This window comes from Enhydra lutris, unplaced genomic scaffold, assembly GCF_002288905.1.
Source record: "Enhydra lutris kenyoni isolate GAN:26980312 unplaced genomic scaffold, ASM228890v2 scaffoldscaffold22, whole genome shotgun sequence".
Classification (NCBI taxonomy): Eukaryota; Metazoa; Chordata; class Mammalia; order Carnivora; family Mustelidae; genus Enhydra; species Enhydra lutris.
Window position 1 is genome coordinate 6,547,864 of NW_019154106.1, and position 16,837 is coordinate 6,564,700.

At 48.6% G+C, this 16,837-nt stretch overlaps 1 protein-coding gene across 4 annotated transcripts; it reads right to left on the reverse strand.

The window, feature by feature from the left end:
- Nucleotides 1-27: 27 nt before the first annotated feature.
- On the reverse strand, nt 28-13,497 carry LOC111149454 (sorting nexin 32). Of its 4 annotated transcripts, none has more exons than XM_022506541.1 (13): nt 13,294-13,497; nt 5,133-5,237; nt 4,626-4,736; nt 4,359-4,480; nt 4,059-4,182; nt 3,790-3,894; nt 3,493-3,598; nt 3,244-3,319; nt 2,958-2,997; nt 2,088-2,174; nt 1,810-1,969; nt 1,644-1,729; nt 28-430 (listed from the first exon to the last, which is right to left on the reverse strand). In XM_022506541.1, exons 1-13 carry the CDS (start codon nt 13,327-13,329, stop codon nt 215-217), a joined length of 1,374 nt encoding a protein of 457 aa, XP_022362249.1. In that variant the 5' UTR covers nt 13,330-13,497; the 3' UTR covers nt 28-214. The 4 variants fall into 4 exon arrangements, with proteins under 4 accessions (XP_022362249.1, XP_022362248.1, XP_022362251.1 ...); XM_022506543.1 differs by lacking the exon at nt 28-430 and adding an exon at nt 1,126-1,325; XM_022506540.1 differs by lacking the exon at nt 13,294-13,497 and having other exon boundaries at nt 5,133-5,460.
- Between the last annotated feature and the right edge of the window lie 3,340 nt (nt 13,498-16,837).

The following is a 16,837-nucleotide window of genomic DNA, read 5'->3' on the forward strand; positions in this document are numbered from 1 at the left end:
GCAGGGGAAGGTATGCTGAGATAATGAGCAGTGTCTCTTCTCTATACGCAGCCTCCATCCACCCCCTTCATTTGGTCACAGCACCTGGCTGAGCTGTCCTCTGACAGTTGTCGCTCATAGGTGGTATCACTGGTTGGGCCCAAACTGTTGGGGTCTTAGCTGAACTGGGGTGTGTCTGCTGCCGTCTGCAGGAGCCCTTCGGGCAGAATGGGCTTCATACCTGAACACTGTCCTGTAGCCTCTTCCCTGGGTAGGCAGCTGGGCAGTGAGGCCTGTTCAACCCCAGGCTCAGGCCTGCCCAGTGTGGGCTGTGAGATTGCGAGTTACAAAGTGCCTCTTGAGCTGTTCTGTCTTCAGGGTTCTCTCTGGTTTTCCTCTGACTTCTTTCGTGGATGGCTGACTCATCTATGAGGGCTGGGTCCAGCGGCTGCTGTGAGTCAGAAGCCAAGTTGAGCATTTGGCCTTCTGGAGATGTGACTGGAGTCCGGGGTGGGGCCAGGTCAGGTGGAGCCCGGGACTTCAGACCCAAGTCTCCTGGGCCCCACCTCCCTGTGTTTAACCAAGAGGGTGTTGGCTGGAACCCCAAGCCTTTTGCTAGCATTGCTGCAGGCTCTCTGTACTTTGGGTTTTCACCAGCCGGGGAGGTAAAGGTATCCTATAAACGTCACCCCAAGGGTGGGCATGCAGACTTATTACATGGACGCGTGCACACCCAAACTGGGGGGAAAAGAAAAAAGCCTGTTAAAGCTGGTTCCTTAGTTCTCTGGAGTTTGCCAGTGTCTCTTTTTAAGTGGGAAGCAGGAAGGGTAGTTACTTTTGGCACTGGTTGGGGGGGTGGGGTTCCCAGGGTCTGGTGTCCATAGTGCCCTGGTTACATTCCTGGTGGGCCCTGGAGCTGTGGGAAGTAAGGACTAAGCAGGCTTCCTTGCTACAAAAAGCAGGCTTTTATTTGTGAACAGGCTGGGGACAAATGGACTCAGGGGGCTTGTGGGGAGGGGGAGATTGGAGACCGGGTGGGTGGGGGCTGTCCCCCAGACTCCAGGAGTGGAGGGAGGTCCAGACCCCTGGCCTCCCTGAGGTCGGGGTTCTTACCTGTGGCCAAGTACAGTACCCATGATGCCCTAGCTTCCTCTTGGGTGGGAGTGGGGCTTGGGCTTGCCCTGGGAGATCTAGGGGCCTGGCTAGTGGCTGCTGTGGTGGGGGAGGTGGAATGTTGGGGGAAATCTGGGGGACTCTTGCCACCAAAGGCCCTGAAGTAGGCTGTAGCTGCTCTAAGGCTCCCCCTTGAGGGCGATAAGGGTGTTCCGGAGAAGCAGGGTGCTGGCCTGCATAGGAGAGAGGACCTTGATGTCCCCCACCACTGCCACCCTGCTTCGTGATAGAAGGGGCTGTTCTTCCCACACTCGGAAGTCATGCCCCCCTCCCTCTTGCGTTCCTGTCCTCAGCAACAATGGCGGCCGTTTACTGAGGGCACATTGATGATGGGAAGGGAAGGGTCCCGGTCCAAGGTGAAACATGACCCCGAAAGTCCACGGGGGGCTCCCAGACCACCTCTCCCCAATACATGCTTGCCAGTACTTGGTGAGAACCTAGAGGTCTGGGAGGGAGGTGGCAAGAGGGCACAGTGAGGGTGGAGGGCTCACCTTGGCGTGTTTGAGCTCCAGCTCTGCCAGCTCTATAAGGTTCTTGCGGAAGGAGGAGACGCGGCGGGACTTGAAATCCATGAGCTCTGGAGGGGAGGGAGGAAAAATGGGGACCCTGGGAGAGTAGGAAGCCCAGTGGCAGGGGCTCTGGGGCCATGGGGCTTACCCTGCTTGGCTGAGTCAGAGAGGCGTTCAAAGCGTTGGCAACACAGCTGCTGGTGGCTCTCGGCAGTCCGCACCTCCCGGTTCCTAGTGCGCGCTTTGTCCAGTGCCTTGTTGGCATTCTCATAGTCAGCCAGGGCTCGCAGCCGCCGGTACAGCAGGTCCTGGGGCCAGCAGGAGCACAGGCTCGCCGATGCCCACAGCCTCGTCTGCCTGCCCTCCCCTGTTGGTCCAGGCCTGCTGTCCTCCAGCCCCAAGGTTTGTGCTGGGGACCTATCTTACCTTGGCTGCCTGTGAGTCTCGCATGTAATATCTCAGCATGTCTGAGAGCTTGAGGTCCTCATCAGATGCCACTCGGCCCTCCAGCTTCTGTATCAGGAAGTTTGGAGGCTGGGGAGGGAGCTCGCAGAGGAGCAGCTAAGGGCTGGGGTGCTGCTGCTCCTCTCAACAGCCCACAGAGTCACTTGATGACCACTCCAGGTCAAACCCTGATGTTCAGGGGAGCAAGCCAGGGAAAACTTGACCGAGGAGTGGCATCTGATCCGGATCTTGGGGGCTGAGTAGGAATCAGACAACAGCCAAAGGCTCTGCAGGTGTGCAAGCCTCGTACGTGTTCAGGGAACCATGAGGTCAGTGGGAGTGCTCAGATGGCAGTGGCTGGATCCCAAAAGGCCTAAAAAGCAAACTAAGGACCTTGGACTTTGTGTTTGGGGCAGTTTCTGGGAAGGGCAGGGTCCCCGAAGGTCCCTGAGCAGGGAGGAGATATGATCCCGCAGACAGTCTTAGAAAGCTTGGCACACTGCAGCTGACTCCTGGAGGAGAGTTCAGGAAGTGTGTGTCTGGGGCAGGATGCTGGCAATGCGGGGCAACGTCCCAGAGGCACGTGGCCCATCCTCGTACACGGCTTGCCAGGCCTGCTTCCCACCCCCACCCCCATCACTGCATACACACTTCAGACTGGATCCCTGTCTCCTCTCCTGCTCATTAAACTAGGGTTTGACTGAGGGTGAGTCCGGGGTATCACTGGGCCCAAGTTATCACCAAATGTTCCGAAATGATCCTCGAGCTTTGCCCTTTTCTAGGAAGAGGCTATTGAGTCCCTGCAAAGGATCATTGATTGGGTGCCCTTCCAATACACAAGGCAGGACTCACCCTTAGTCGTTCAAAGAGCTCTGCCAATTTGAGGAAACTCCTAGGAGGCAGTGGGGAAGAGTTAGGGCAGGAGTCTTGAGAGGGTGTTGCTTAAAGCCTCCCTGCCCTTAGCGCTATCCTTGCTGATACCCTGCAGTGGGGAAATCTCCCTGTCGTGTTTCCCAAATCCCAGCAGTAACTTCACCTCCCACCTACGCTGATAGGTCGTTTCCACAGTGACCCCTCGCAGGCAGGCCCGGTATTACAGGCATAGACAGAGGCAGGAAGGGCTAGAGGGAGTCCTCACGTCTTTAGCTGGTTGACTTCCTGTGTTCCCAGACTGTTCAGTGCAGCAGAGATAGGGATAAAATCGTCTGCCAGGCCTGTTGGGGAACAGCCCTCCATCAGACCCCCTCGATCTGCACATCAAGCCCCAGCACCAGTGTTTGTGTCTTGGAGAGACACAGGACGTTTCCTGTTCTCTTCTCTCCCCATAGGGAGTAGGCATGCCAGGGGGAAGGGGCAGGGAACCCAGGGCCCCTTGGGCCCTGCGTACACTTGTGGGAGTGCATGACACGGTCTGCCCGCAGGCAGGCGTCCCGGATGCGGGTGTGGTACTCCAGCAGGAAGGTCCTCTCGTGCTCAAAGAAGTCATCCACCTCCTAAGAGAGCCAGACAGGAGCCTTTACACTGAGTCAGCAGGAACATGGTGGCCATGGACTCGCAGGGGCAGCACGATTTCCCTCTAGGCCGTGCCCCACCGGTGGTTTCCCTCCCGCAGCCACCCTGGGCCTCAGTGTTTGCTGTGGACTGAAGCCCTGGGTTGAATCCACAGAGGGGTCCCAGGGGTCACCTTGAGCCCTGACATGCTGGTGATGAGGGCTTCATCTGCAGACTTCACGATATTCCTCAGAAATCCCCCAAGAAGCTCCTTCCTATTCTTTCCTCGGACACTCAGCTGAGGCACACAGGGGAGAGTATGGTGCTGGGGTGGGTGCTCGCACCTCCCACCCCAGGCTCATGTCACTCTTGGAGCTGATGAGAAGGAGGCTTGAGCCCACCTAACGCCCTCCCCGCCCAACCCCCAAGGGTGACCCAAGGGTGTGCTCTGGCTCAGCTCACATCCTGGCCATATTCCAAAAAGACAAAGAAGTTGTGGTCTCGACGCAGGGTCGGGTGGGCCGCAAGGCGTTGCAGAAAGACCTCGTGCATTGCAACTGTCTTCTTAAAGAGAGCTAGGTACTCCCTGCGGAAATCAGCAGGCAGCTCAAGGGCCCTCCTTGGCTCTGATCATCCCACCCCCTTCCCCTCAGGAGCCCTGGGGTCAGAGTTCAGGGTCTCTAACTAACCACAGGGGATGAAATCCGGGGACTCTCAGGACAGGGCTGGGCCTGGAGCTCAAGGAAAGGAAGTAGCACTCACGCTTCTAGCTCCTGCTTCATTTTGGCAAATTCTTCCCGCGTGATGGAGCTGTCCCCCTCACCCAACTTCTGCAGCTTTTCCCTTGAAGCCTCGAAGTCTGGCCTTGGAGGGGCTGGGGGGATCTGCTCGAAGGACGGACAGAGCGGGCAGGTCTCTCATGGCTGAGAAGGCCATCACCCACCCCCAGAAGCGTCGCTCAGTCTTCCAGGCCCACCCAAGCACCCAGACCTGCCCCTCACGGCCCCAGCCTGCCCGGCCCTTCCTCACGATGAGGCCGGCGTACTCCTCGTTTTCCACATAGGCGTCGTGTAGCCAGATGAACTCCTCGTGCTGTCGCACGACTGAGAACTCCGTCTGGGCGAAGTGAGGGAGGCAGCTCTGGAAGCCGGGAAGCATGTCTGAGGTGTCTCTCCTCCCCTCCCAAACCCTGCACCCGCCAGGCATCCTGGGCACCCACTCTCGGGCTTCCCCAATCCCACATCCCAGGTGAGGCCCAAGGTGGGCCTCAGTGGCTCAGCCATCCATGATTTCCGTCGGGATGACGGACAGGGGATGGTTAGGACTCGGGGCCAGAGGCAAAAGGCAACTGGAGAGGAGACAAGATGCCTGCTTTCTCGGAGAGGCAGGGGGCAGGAGCCAGGTTGAGGAACAGGGCCCAAAGTCGACATTGGCATCTGCCCCTCACCCCCAAGGCAAGCGAAACCGGGGGAAGCGGGCTCCTCGAGCTCCCGAGGCTGCCGCCTCAAATCCCCCTTGCTCCTCTGGCAGCCTCACCTTGGTCTGAACGGTGAATTTCACCTTGTCCCGCTCGCTCACGGCATCAGAGATCTCCACCTGCAAGGTACTGTCTCCCTGCAGGTCCACTGATACAGAGGAGGGCTGCCGGGGAGGGGAGGTCTCTGACACAACTGACCATAGCCCCTGACCGCATTTTCCGGCAGACTCCGGGTCCTCCTGCACAGCCCGCCTCAGCAGCATTGCCTCTTCAATGCCCTGGGGTCACCAGCTAGAGGGATCCCAGGGAGTCACTGCTCGGGGCTCTACAATCACTACAACACTTTCCCACACTTCCTTCCTCAGAAGCCGGCCGGCTTCTCCCTGCTCTGCAGATACGGAAACTGAGAGCACCAGAGAGGTGAAATAAGTTGTCCCAAATCACCAGTGGCCGGGCCAGATTTGAACCTAGTTTCTCAAATCCCAAACCCCAAGTACTTTCTCAGCTACCAGCTCACCTCTTCCCCCGCTGGTTACTGAATTCAGGCACCCCGACCAGTGAGCCCTCGGACTACGAGTTCATTCTTGCATTGAGCTTTTCCACACACAGTTATTAAACACCTACTCGGTCTACACCACTGTGCCCGGTGAAGGAAGCCACTGTACCTTCAAGCGCGGCTCACCAGTACATAGACTGTCACCAGCCCACCGCTCACGTCCCCTCGCTCTCTACTGTTGGTAGTCATTTAGATTATTTCAAGGCTGGCCTATTATGGATAAAGCTGCCTTGAACATTCTTCCATGTGTCTTCTATGGGACAGGCATGTGTTTAAATCTTTCGCAGACACTACCAGTTTCTCAAGGTGATTATTCAAATTTATATTCCTGCCAGCATTGTATGAAAATTCCAGTGGCACCACACCCTCGCCAGTACTGAGAATTGTTAGTCTTTTTCATGTTAGCCATACTGGTGGGGGCAGGGTATTTGCAGATTGTGGCTTTAACTTGTATTCCCTGGTGAGGAATGATGTTGAATACCATTTTATGTATCCATCACCTGTTTGGAGATCTTTTGTAAAGTGCCTATTCAAGTCTTTTGCTCCTCCCCTCCCTCCTCTTAAAAATTGGATTGTCTTTTTCTTATTGATTTGTAGGGACTCTTTATATACCCTGGAGACAAGTCCTTTGTCAGTTACATGTGTTGTCAATATCTCCTCTTCTTTGGGTTGCCTTTTCTCTCTTAATGACCTATAATATTACTAGCTCCAATATGTCAGTCTTTTCTTTTATGATGAAGGATTTTTGCGTACCCTTGAAGAAAATTTTGCCTACCCCCAGGTCATGAAGATATTCTCCTATTTTTTTTTCTTCTAGAAATTAATAGTGTAAGCTTTTATATTTAGGTCTATGATCCACCTTCACTTCATTTTGTATACAATGTAAGGTATGGGTTATGACTCATTTTTGTCATAAAACAGCCAGTCATTTTAGCACTATTTGTTAAAAAAACAACAACTATCTTTTGAGTATTGATTTGCTCTGGTACAAATCTTTTTTTGGTAGAAAATAAATTGACTTCATAAGTTTTATAGGTTCTGTACTATCTGTTCTGTTTCTCTGATCCATACATCTGTACTTTTGATATTTTCACACTGTCTTGATTACTGTAATTGACAAACTTGAAATCAGATAGAATTAACAAACCTGTTCTTTTTCAAAATCATTCTGGCTATTACAGATCTTTGCATTTCTGTTTAAGTTGTGGACTCAGCTTGTTAATTTACACCCAAAAAATTTGCCAGGATTTCGATTGAGATTAAATTGAATCTATAGGTCAATTTGGGAAGGAAAGACATTTTTATAATTTTGAATCTTCCAATCCATCAACATTAAATATATTTCCAATTATTTAAATCTTCTTTAATGTTTCTCAGTAATGTTTTGTAGTGTTCTCTGTAAAGGGTTTGCACATCTTTGTTAGATTTATTCCTAGGTATTTTATGATGTTTTTTATTGTTGTTGCTATTTGAAATATTTTACTTTTTTTTTAATAGACTTTTTTTTAAAAGATTTTATTTATTTATTTGACAGACAGAGATCACAAGGAGGCAGAGAGGCAGGCAGAGAGAGGAAGGGAAGCAGGCTCCCTGCCAAGCAGAGAACCCAATGCGGGGCTCGATCCCAGGACCCTGGGATCATGACCTGAGCCGAAGGCAGGGAGGGGCTTTAACCCATTGAGCCACCCAGGCGCCCCTATTTGAAATATTTTTAAAAGATTCATTCCCTGGGCGCCTGGGTGGCTCAGTGGGTTAAGCCGCTGCCTTTGGCTCAGGTCATGATCTCAGGGTCCTGGGATCGAGTCCCACATCGGGCTCTCTGCTCAGCAGGGAGCCTACTTCCCTCTCTCTCTCTGCCTGCCTCTCTGTCTACTTGTGATCTCTGTCTGTCAAATAAATAAATAAAATCTTAAAAAAAAAAGATTCATTCCCTAGTTATTTATTGCTAGTATGTAGAAACACACAATTGATTTTTCTATATTTACTTTATGTCCAAGAACCTTGCTATATTTACTTACTACTTTTAATAGTTTGTAGATTATTTTGGATTTCCTCCAGATAAAATCCTATAACATAAAATAATGACAGTTTTAGTTTTTCCTTTCCAAACTTTATGCCTTTTATTTCTTTTTCTTGCCTTATTGCACTTGCTAGGACCTCTAGTACAATGCAGAAGTGGTGATATGTGAAAAAGGAAATCCTTGACTTGTTCCTGATCTCAGAGGGAATGCATTTAAAATGTAATCCTGGGGGCACCTGGGTGGCTCAGTGGGTTAAGCCTCTGCCTTTGGCTCAGGTCATGATCTCAGGGTCCTGGAATCAAGCCCTGCATTGGGCTCTCTGCCCAGCAGGGAGCTTGCTTCCCCCTCTCTCTCTGCCTGCCTCTCTGCCTACTTGTAATCTCTCTCTCTCTCTCTCTCTCTCTCAAAAATAAATAAATAAATAAATAAATAAAATCTTTAAAAATATATATATATAATCCTGAAGATGATTAATCCTGAATCAGATTAATGAGACTCCCTTCTATGCCTAGTTTGGTAAGATTTTTATCTATGTTTCCCCCCTTTATTGAGATATCAAATGGGTTTTCCTGTCATTCTGTAATGTCCTGAATTTCATTGATTGATCATCATATATTGTACCACCCTGCATTCCTGGAACAAGGCCTTCATCATGAAGTATTACCTTTTTGTTTTTTAGTTTCTTTTTTTTTTTAAGATTTTATTTATTTATCAGAGAGAGAGTGAGCGAGAGCGAACACATGCAGGCAGAGACAGAGGGAGAAGCAGGCTCCCTGCTGAGCAAGGAGCCCGATGTGGGACTCGATCCCAGGACACTGGGATCATGACCCGAGCCGAAGGCAGCCGCTTAACCAACTGAGCCACCCAGGCGTCCCTCTTTTTTTGTTTTTTTTTTTTTTTAAGATTTTATTTACTTATTTATTTGAGAGAGAGAGAGAGCCCATGCAAGCAAGTGATTGGGGGGAGAGGCAAAGGGAGGGAAACAAGCAGAGTCTGTGCTGAGTGTGGAGTCCAATGCAGGGCTCAACCCCATGACCCTGAGATCATGACTTAAGCTGAAATCAAGAGCTGGATGCTTAACCAACTGAGCTCCCCAGGTGCCCTGAAGTATCATATTTTTATATACTGCTTATTTAACTTGATGATATTTTGTTTGTGATTTTTCCATTTATGTTCACAAGACAGATTAAACTGTATTTTTCCTCTCTTTTAATGTTTTTGATAGGATTTTTTGTGGTAAAACATACATAACACAAAATTTACCATTTTAACCATTTTAAAGTGTACAGTTTATTGATATTAAGGATATTCATGGTGTTGTTCAATTATCACCATCATCTACCTCTTCCTGACAGGTTTTTGTATTGAGGTTATATTGTCCTCCTAAAGTAAGTTGAATTGTGCTTTCTATTTCTGTTTTTGGAATAACTTACATGAGAATGTTACTAGCTTTCCTTTAAGGCTTCAAGCAATTCACACGTGGAATTTTATTGCTTAGAGAGGTATTTTTGGAAAAGTTTTTAATTATAAATTTACTTCCTATAATAAATATAGGACTATTGAAATTCTCTACTTCTTGTTTCAGGTTTGGTAAGTTGCATTTTTCAAGTAGTTTGTCCATTTTGTTTAAATTCTCTCATTTGTTGGCATAAGCTTGTTCTTAAATACTTTATTTATTTATGAAAATTTTATTTATTTGAGAGAGAGAGAGAGAGATAAATGGGGGAGGGGCAGAGGCTGATGGAGAAGCAGACTCCCCATTGAGCAGGGAGCCCCATGCGGGTCTCAATTCCAGGACCCTGGGATCAAGACCTGAGTCAAAGGCAGACACTTAACCTTAACTGACTGAGCCACCCAGGTGGTGCCCTTCTTACTGTCTTTTTAATGACTGAAACTTCTTTATCAATATGTACTTTATCATTCCTGATATTGGTAATTAATATTTTCTCCCTTCCTCCCTCTCGGTCTCGTTCTTTCTCTCTCTCATCAGTCTTGCTAGATGCTTATTATTTTTTAAATATTTTCAAAAAACTATTTTTGGCATTGTTGTATTTCTGTACATTTATATTTATCTTCTATTAATTGATTTCTGCTCTTTATTATTTCCTTCCTTTTACTTTCTTGGGAGTTTAACTTGTTCTTCTTTTTCTATTTCTTAAGATTGAAATGTAGATCATTGTGATGCCTGGGAGCCTCAGTTGGTTAAGTCTCTGCCTTTGGATCAGATCATGATCCCATGGTCCTCCCTTGGATGGAGTCTCACCTTGGGCTCCTTGCTCAGCAGGGAGCCTGCTTCTCCCTCTGCCTGCCACTCCCCCTGCTTGTGCTCTCTCTCTCTGACCAATAAAATCTTTCAAAAACAAAACAAGGGGTGCCTGGGTGGCTCAGTGGGTTAAGCCTCTGCCTTTGGTTCAGGTCATGATCTCAGGGTCCTGGGATTGGGCCCCACATAGGGCTCTCTGCTCAGCAGGGAGCCTGCTTCCCTCTCTCTCTCTGTCTGCCTCTCTGCCTACTTGTGATTTCTTCTGTCAAATAAATAAATAAAATCTTTAAAAAAAAAACAAAAAAAGAAATGTAGATCACTGACTTTTTTCAATCTTTCTTTTTTTCTAAAATATGCATTTGGAGGTATAAGTTTCCCCCCGGGTACTTCTTCAGCTGTATCTCCAGTTTTGATTATCATATTTTCAAAACCATTTCTTTAAAAATTTTTCTAATTTTCATTGTAATTTCTTCTTTGACCTATGAGTTACTTAGAAGCACGCTGCTTACTTTTCAAGTATTTTGGAATCTAGTTATCTTTTTGTTTTGATTCCCCGTTAATTCTACCAGGACAGAGATCTCATTCTATGATTTCAAAGTTTCAAAACTTGGTACTTGCAATATAGCCCAACACATAATGTATTTTGGTGAATGTTTCAAGTGCACTCAAAAAGAATGTGTTTCCTGCAGTTGTTGGGTATAGAGCTCTAATTAAACCAATTAGATCAAGTTGATTAATCATGGTATTTTATTATTTTATTTATTTATTTGACAGAGAGAGAGAGAGAGCACAAGCAGGGGGAGTGGCAGGGAGAGGGAGATGGAGAAGCAGGCTCCCCACTGGACAAGGAGCCCCATGTGGGCTGGACCCCAGGACCCTGGTATCATGACCTGAGCTGAAGGTAGACGCTTAACTGACGGAGCCACCCAGGCGCCCCTAATCATGGTATTTTTTTTAAATTATGATATTTTAAATCTTCAAAATCCTTACTGATTTTTTTTTTTTTTGGTCTGCTTGTTCTACAGTTGAGAGAGTTGTGTTAAACCTCGTTGTAATTGTGAGTTTGTCTATTTCTCTTTCTAATTCTGTCATCTTTTCCTTTGCACATTTTGAAATGATGCTATTAGTTGCGTATAAATTTAGGACTTTTTTTTTTAGAAAGTCAATTTTTTTTCCTTTTAAAGATTTTATTTATTTATTTGACAGACAGAGATCACAAGTAGACAGAGAGGCGGGCAGAGAGAGAGGAGGAAGCAGGCTCCCTGCCGAGCAGAGAGCCCGATGCGGGGCTCAATCCCAGGACCCTGGGATCATGACCTGAGCCGAAGGCAGAGGCTTTAACCCACCGAGCCACCCAGGCGCCCCAATTTAGGACTGTTTTATCTTCCTGTTGAATTGACACTTTAACTATTAAAAAATGTCCCTCTTTATTTCTAATACTTCTTATCTCACAGTCTACTTTGTCTGAAATTAATATAGCTATGCCAGCATTCTTTTAGGTCCTTACAGTTAAAGTATGTCTCTTAAAAAAAAAAGAGAGAGAGAGAGCTATCTATTTATTTATTTTAGAGAGAGTATACATGTTGGGGGGTGGGTACAGAGGGAGAGGAGAGAGAATCTTAGGCAGATTCCCTACTGAGCATGGAGCCCAGGGCCATCCCACCATCCCTGAAATCACGACCAGAGCTGAAATCAAAAGTCAGACACTTAACCGACTAAGACACCCAGGCACCCCTAAAAGTATGTGTCATTTGACAGAATATAGTTGTCTTTTAAAAATCCAATCTGAGGGGCGCCTCGGTGGTGTCAGAATCTTGGTCTCAGCTCTGGTCTTGATCTGGGGTTGTGAGTTCAAGTCCCATGCTGGGCTCCATGCTGGGCATGAAGCCTATTTTTTAAAAAATCCAATCTGAAAAAAAGTCCACTCTCAATATTTTTTTTAAGTAACCTTACACTCCAGGTGGGGCTCCAAGTCTCAACCCTGAGATCAAAAGTTGTATGTTCTACCAACTGAACCAGCTAGGCACCCCCTGAATATGTTTTTAATTGGAGTGTTTGGTCTGTTCATAATTACTGTAATTATTAACATAAACTATAAACCTACCATCTTGCTTTTTGTTTTTTTTCTTTTTCTCATCTTTTTTTTTGTTGCTTTATTCTTTTTTCCTTGTCTTCTGTTTGATTAGTCAACTATTTTTATATTATTTCATTTTCTCTTTTATCGTATTTTTATTTACATCTTCATTTAGTATTCTTTCCATTTCTTTCTATTTAAAGGAGACTCTTAGAGAAAGCAATGCTTATTCTAGAGGACAGGATCTAATACTGGACTTTCAGAGAGTCTGGTACCTACAAAGTTTGGGGATGGACCCATCGGTTTGATAGCCTAGTAAACATCCCATATGATAACAGTAACAACAACAAAACAACACCAACAACATAATAGCTAACATTTACACTTGAGCTTCCTATAGGCCAGGTACTGATCTAAGCATTTTATGTATATTAATTAATTTAGCCATGAATATGAACATAAACATTGAAACGGGTATTTTTTGCTCTATACTTTGTGTCTCTCAGCCCCCTCACCTCTCCAAACTCCCTTGAACCCCACTCCTCACTTGGCTTCTCTGATATCCCCAGGGCAGCCTTCCCCTTTGTCCAACTGCAACCCGCCCCCTCCACATACGCACACACACACACACACACAATCTGACTCATTGGTACAATGGGGTCCTAAGTCTCCTGTCTCCCTCCTGCTGCCTTAGTATCTCTGCTCTAACGTGTACTGTTTGGTAACTGCTTGAGGGAGATGGGATTTCAAGGATGGACCACAGCTACTCCATCCTTATCCTCGGCCACCGCCCACTATGTACACGCATCCAGTTCTGGAAAGTGTGCACCTCTGTGAGCCCAATGATGCTCAATAACTATTTGTTGAATGAAGTCAAGAGGGAAAAATGAAGAATTAATGATCTTACGATTATATGAACACAGGTACACAAATGAAGCCGTTAGTGCTGAACTGGATCCCTCCCCCCCTTGGCAAAGGAGAAGGGTACTCTTCCCAATCCCTAACATCCCTCCTTCCTCTTCTTCCCGTCAAGCCATAATCGTGAGCTGGTCCGGGGGAGGGGAGGAATGGCAGTGACAGGTCCCTTTCCATCTGTCATGACAAAGGTAAACCCTGCCCCCTTTGGCATCCTCACCAGGCCCCATGCAGGTGCCACAGTGGCGCCCCACCCCCCTCACCCCTTGCTCAGGTCTCTCTAGCTCACGCGTGCGCGCGAACACATGCACACACGTCCCACTCCCTGATTGGGCATCACTGGGTATCATGGAGTGAGGTGGGGGGGAGGGGATTCGCATCCTTTCTTTACCTTGCTCTCCTTTCCAGCCTCTTGCCGCCCTTCCATCACCCTTCTTCTTGGCCGCAGCACACAAGTATTCCGCGGCCGGCCACTGCCCGCGCGCTCCCGCAGCTTCGTCCCCCGGTAGCTCGCGCGAGGCACGCGACCCTATCAGCTGACGGAGACACGCTCCCCTCCCTGCTAGGAGTCACCTGGAATCGGGCGTGGTTTCCACCCGCTCCTCTGCAGCTCCGCCTTTTGATTGGCTACCAGGTCCACCGTGAGCGACCCCATTGGCTACAACGCCTGTCGTTACCTTGCTTGGCTCCACCTTTTAAGGGGAAGCACGTAACCCAGGGCCGGGAACAGGCGACAGCATGGGGCCTGGGGTCGGGGGTTCTGGGGTTACAGTGGTGTCGAGCCACGTCAGCATCCCCCCACTCGCCCCCAGGCTGGCAGTCTGTCGTCTGCCGCAGCTCCGGACCGTGCCTTCCAACCGCCTCGCGCGCTCTGCGCGTGCGCACTAGCCTCGTCGCGCGCCCTCCGGGCGGTGGGCGAAGCGACAAGCCAGTGGGCAGGGTGGGAGGCTGGGAAGGTGGGGTGGGGGGGATGGGGAGGAGGGGTGGGATGGTGGACCAGGGATAAGGATGTGGGTTAGTGTCTTTGGGGAAAGGGGTTCCGTTAGAATTTCCGCTCTGGGGCATGAGGGGTCCGCGGGCCAAGCCGCACAGAGTCATGAGGAGACGCCGCAAGGCCCGGCGCCGGAGCGCCCGAGGCCGGGCCCGGGTCCACGGGTGGTCGCACCTGGACCCGGGAAGCAGAGGGGCACAGATGCTGCGAGAAAATGTGTGGGTGCCCTGGAACGGGCTCATTGTGATCGGGAAGAGAATGGAGCTCCTGGGTAGAAATACCCAAAAGCCTCCAGTGGGCGACCCAAAGCTTGACCCTCAGCACTGGAGACCGGAAGAAGTGGGAAAAGTGGTCTTGAAAGCGAAGTCAGGCCAGAGTCCGGAAAGGATGGATATGAAGTTACTGCACAGTGTGGCAAGTTCATTACAGGCTCCAGCAGGTTTGGGGAAAAACAGCCCAAAGGAGATGGGGGGGAAACAAGAAATTAGAGACAAAATAGGCGCTGAATCTGAGAGTGCAGGGACTACAGCAGGGTCTAGGAGAGGGTCTGGCTTTAAAGAGAGGTTGAAATTTAGTGGGGTGGGGATCAGAGGAGAGGACTTGAGATCCGGACCACATACACCAGAGCAGAATGAGGAGGAGCTGAGGTCGAGTGGAGAGAAGCTGAGTGGAGAGCAGCTGAGATCAAGTGGAGAGAAGCTGAGTGGAGAGCAGCTGAGTGGAGAGAAGCCTAGGTCAAGTGGAGAGCAGCTGAGTGGAGAAAAGCCTAGGTCAAGTGGAGAGCAGCTGAGTGGAGAGAAGTTGACATCAAGCGAGAAGCTGAGTCTGAGTGAAGAGAAGCTGAGGTCAAGTGGAGAGAAGGAGGGCTCCAGGGAAGAGAAGCCAGAAAATAGCGGAGAGGATTTGAGATCCGCTGGAGATAAACTGAAGTCAAGTGCAAACAAGCTGGAGGGTTCAGGGATGGAGAGTGTAACTGAAGAGACAACTGAAAGAGTGGTAGAAGTGACTAATGATGAAAAACAGATGAAAGTTACCGATGCTGAGATGGAAAATCCTTTTGAAAGGGTGGAAGGGAGTGATGAGGAGCTACAAGGGACTGAGGAAGCAGTGGGAGTTGAGAAGGATGTCTTGGGTGGAGTGAATGATCCTGCTGAGGAATCTGTTTCTATCGAAGAGAAAGAGGTTATAGATGAAGATGATGATGAGTGAGGCCAATGAAGGACTGGAGATAGCGAAGGAAACAGAGGCAGCGGAAGTGGTGCAAGTCAAGGAGGAGAAATTAGAGCCAAGCAGAGTGGTACTGACCGTGAAGAGGTAAATATGAGAGAGGAAAGGAGAGGCTGGGAATGAAGAGCATTTGAGGATGGAGGTGGAGGCTAGGGCCAAAGGAAATGAAGAAGAATGAGAACAAGGGGAATGGGAACATTTCGAGGAGGAAAAAAAAGATCTGATAATGTGTTGCTACCTGGAGGAAACATGGAGATTGTTCTCTTGGAGAAGAGCTGTGACTGACAGGCTTGTTGGGAAATGTTTGAGAAATGGATTTGGGAGGGGCTAGAGGATTTAGTTTAGCATGTGATTGGTTTATAAGATAGAGAAGAATGCATAGTGAGAAAAATGGGGAATGACAGCAGGATAAAGGGTAGATAATGAAGGCTGTGAAGGAAGATGCAACCTGGAGTGAGCAAAGAAAACTTCTGAGAGACGATCCTGGAGAGAAACGAGGGGCTCCAAAGTGACACAGGCAAGAGAAAAGAAAGAAGTGGAAAAAAAAAAAAAAAGTAAGAAGTCAAAGCCCATCATAATGATTATGTGTGTTGGGTTTGCAAGTTATTTCCTTTACTCTTCCTGTATGCCCCTCTCCCATGTAAGACAATTTTACAATCGAATGGGACAGGCCTCTCGCGGGGCCCTGTAAATCTGGACCAAGCTCATCCTCCTGAATCTTCCCTCTAACTAGCCTCCAAATGTAGCCAGAATAATGCTGGGCTCGATTCACCATGATAACCCACCATTTCCATGGATTTCCCTCACCCCCACACATCAGATTTGAGTTACTCAGACTCCATATGAAGTTACCTCAACTCTTGCGTTATTACTGTTTCCATCTTTGAATTGGTTATTCATCTAATCACGTAGACTTTTCCCCTGGTGTCAGTCTCCTTTGGGGCTTTCTCCTATGTCCTATGTCTCCTATGTCTCCATGCCATCCATCATGCACTCTCATTCCACGGAAGAGAGAAGACTCCCCAGATGCCTGCGGTCAAGGCATCAACGTCAGAACGTGGGCTCTTAGATCCTGTTTGGCTCTTGGATAGGGACGTAAGAGGTGGCAAAAAGCAGCCATGGATAGTTTGGATGAAAGAAATATTTCACCCTTTTCCCTTTATATACTTTTTTGGGGGAGGGGAGAGAAAGTGGTGGGTGGGAGGCAGAGGGAGAGAGAGAATCATTTTTTTAAAAGATTTTTTTAAAAAAGATTTTATTTATTTATTTGACAGACAGAGATCACAAGTAGGCAGAGAGGCAGGCAGAGAGACAGAGAGAGAGGAGGAAGCAGGCTCCCAGCAGAGCAGAGAGTCCAATGTGGGGCTTGATCCTGGGATCATGACCTGAGCCGAAGGCAGAGGCTTTAACCCACTGAGTCACCCAGGCACCCCGGGAGAGAGAGAATCTTAAGAAGGCTCCATGCCCAGAATGGAGCCCATTGCTGTGCTTGATCTCATGACCCTGAGATCATGACCTGAGCTGAAACCAAGAATCAGACACTGAACTGATCGAGCCACCCACATGCCCCTCTTCCATGTACTTTTAAAATACTGTAATATTGGGGCACCTAGGTGGCTCAGTCAGTTAAGTGTCTGCCTTCAGCTCAGGTCAAGATCCCAGACTCCTGGGATCGAGCCCCACGTTGGGCTTTCCACTCAGTGGGGAGCCTGCTTCT

Coding starts and splice junctions, on each gene's coding strand:
- LOC111149454 (XM_022506540.1), bottom strand. CDS start 5,336: ATGCTGCTGAGGCGGGCTGTGCAGGAGGACCCGGAGTCTGCCGGAAAA. Junction 3,599..3,789: donor CCAGCATGTCAGGGCTCAAG/GTGACCCCTGGG, acceptor TGGCTCTCTTAG/GAGGTGGATGACTTCTTTGA. Junction 2,175..2,957: donor AGCTCTTTGAACGACTAAGG/GTGAGTCCTGCC, acceptor TTCCTGATACAG/AAGCTGGAGGGCCGAGTGGC.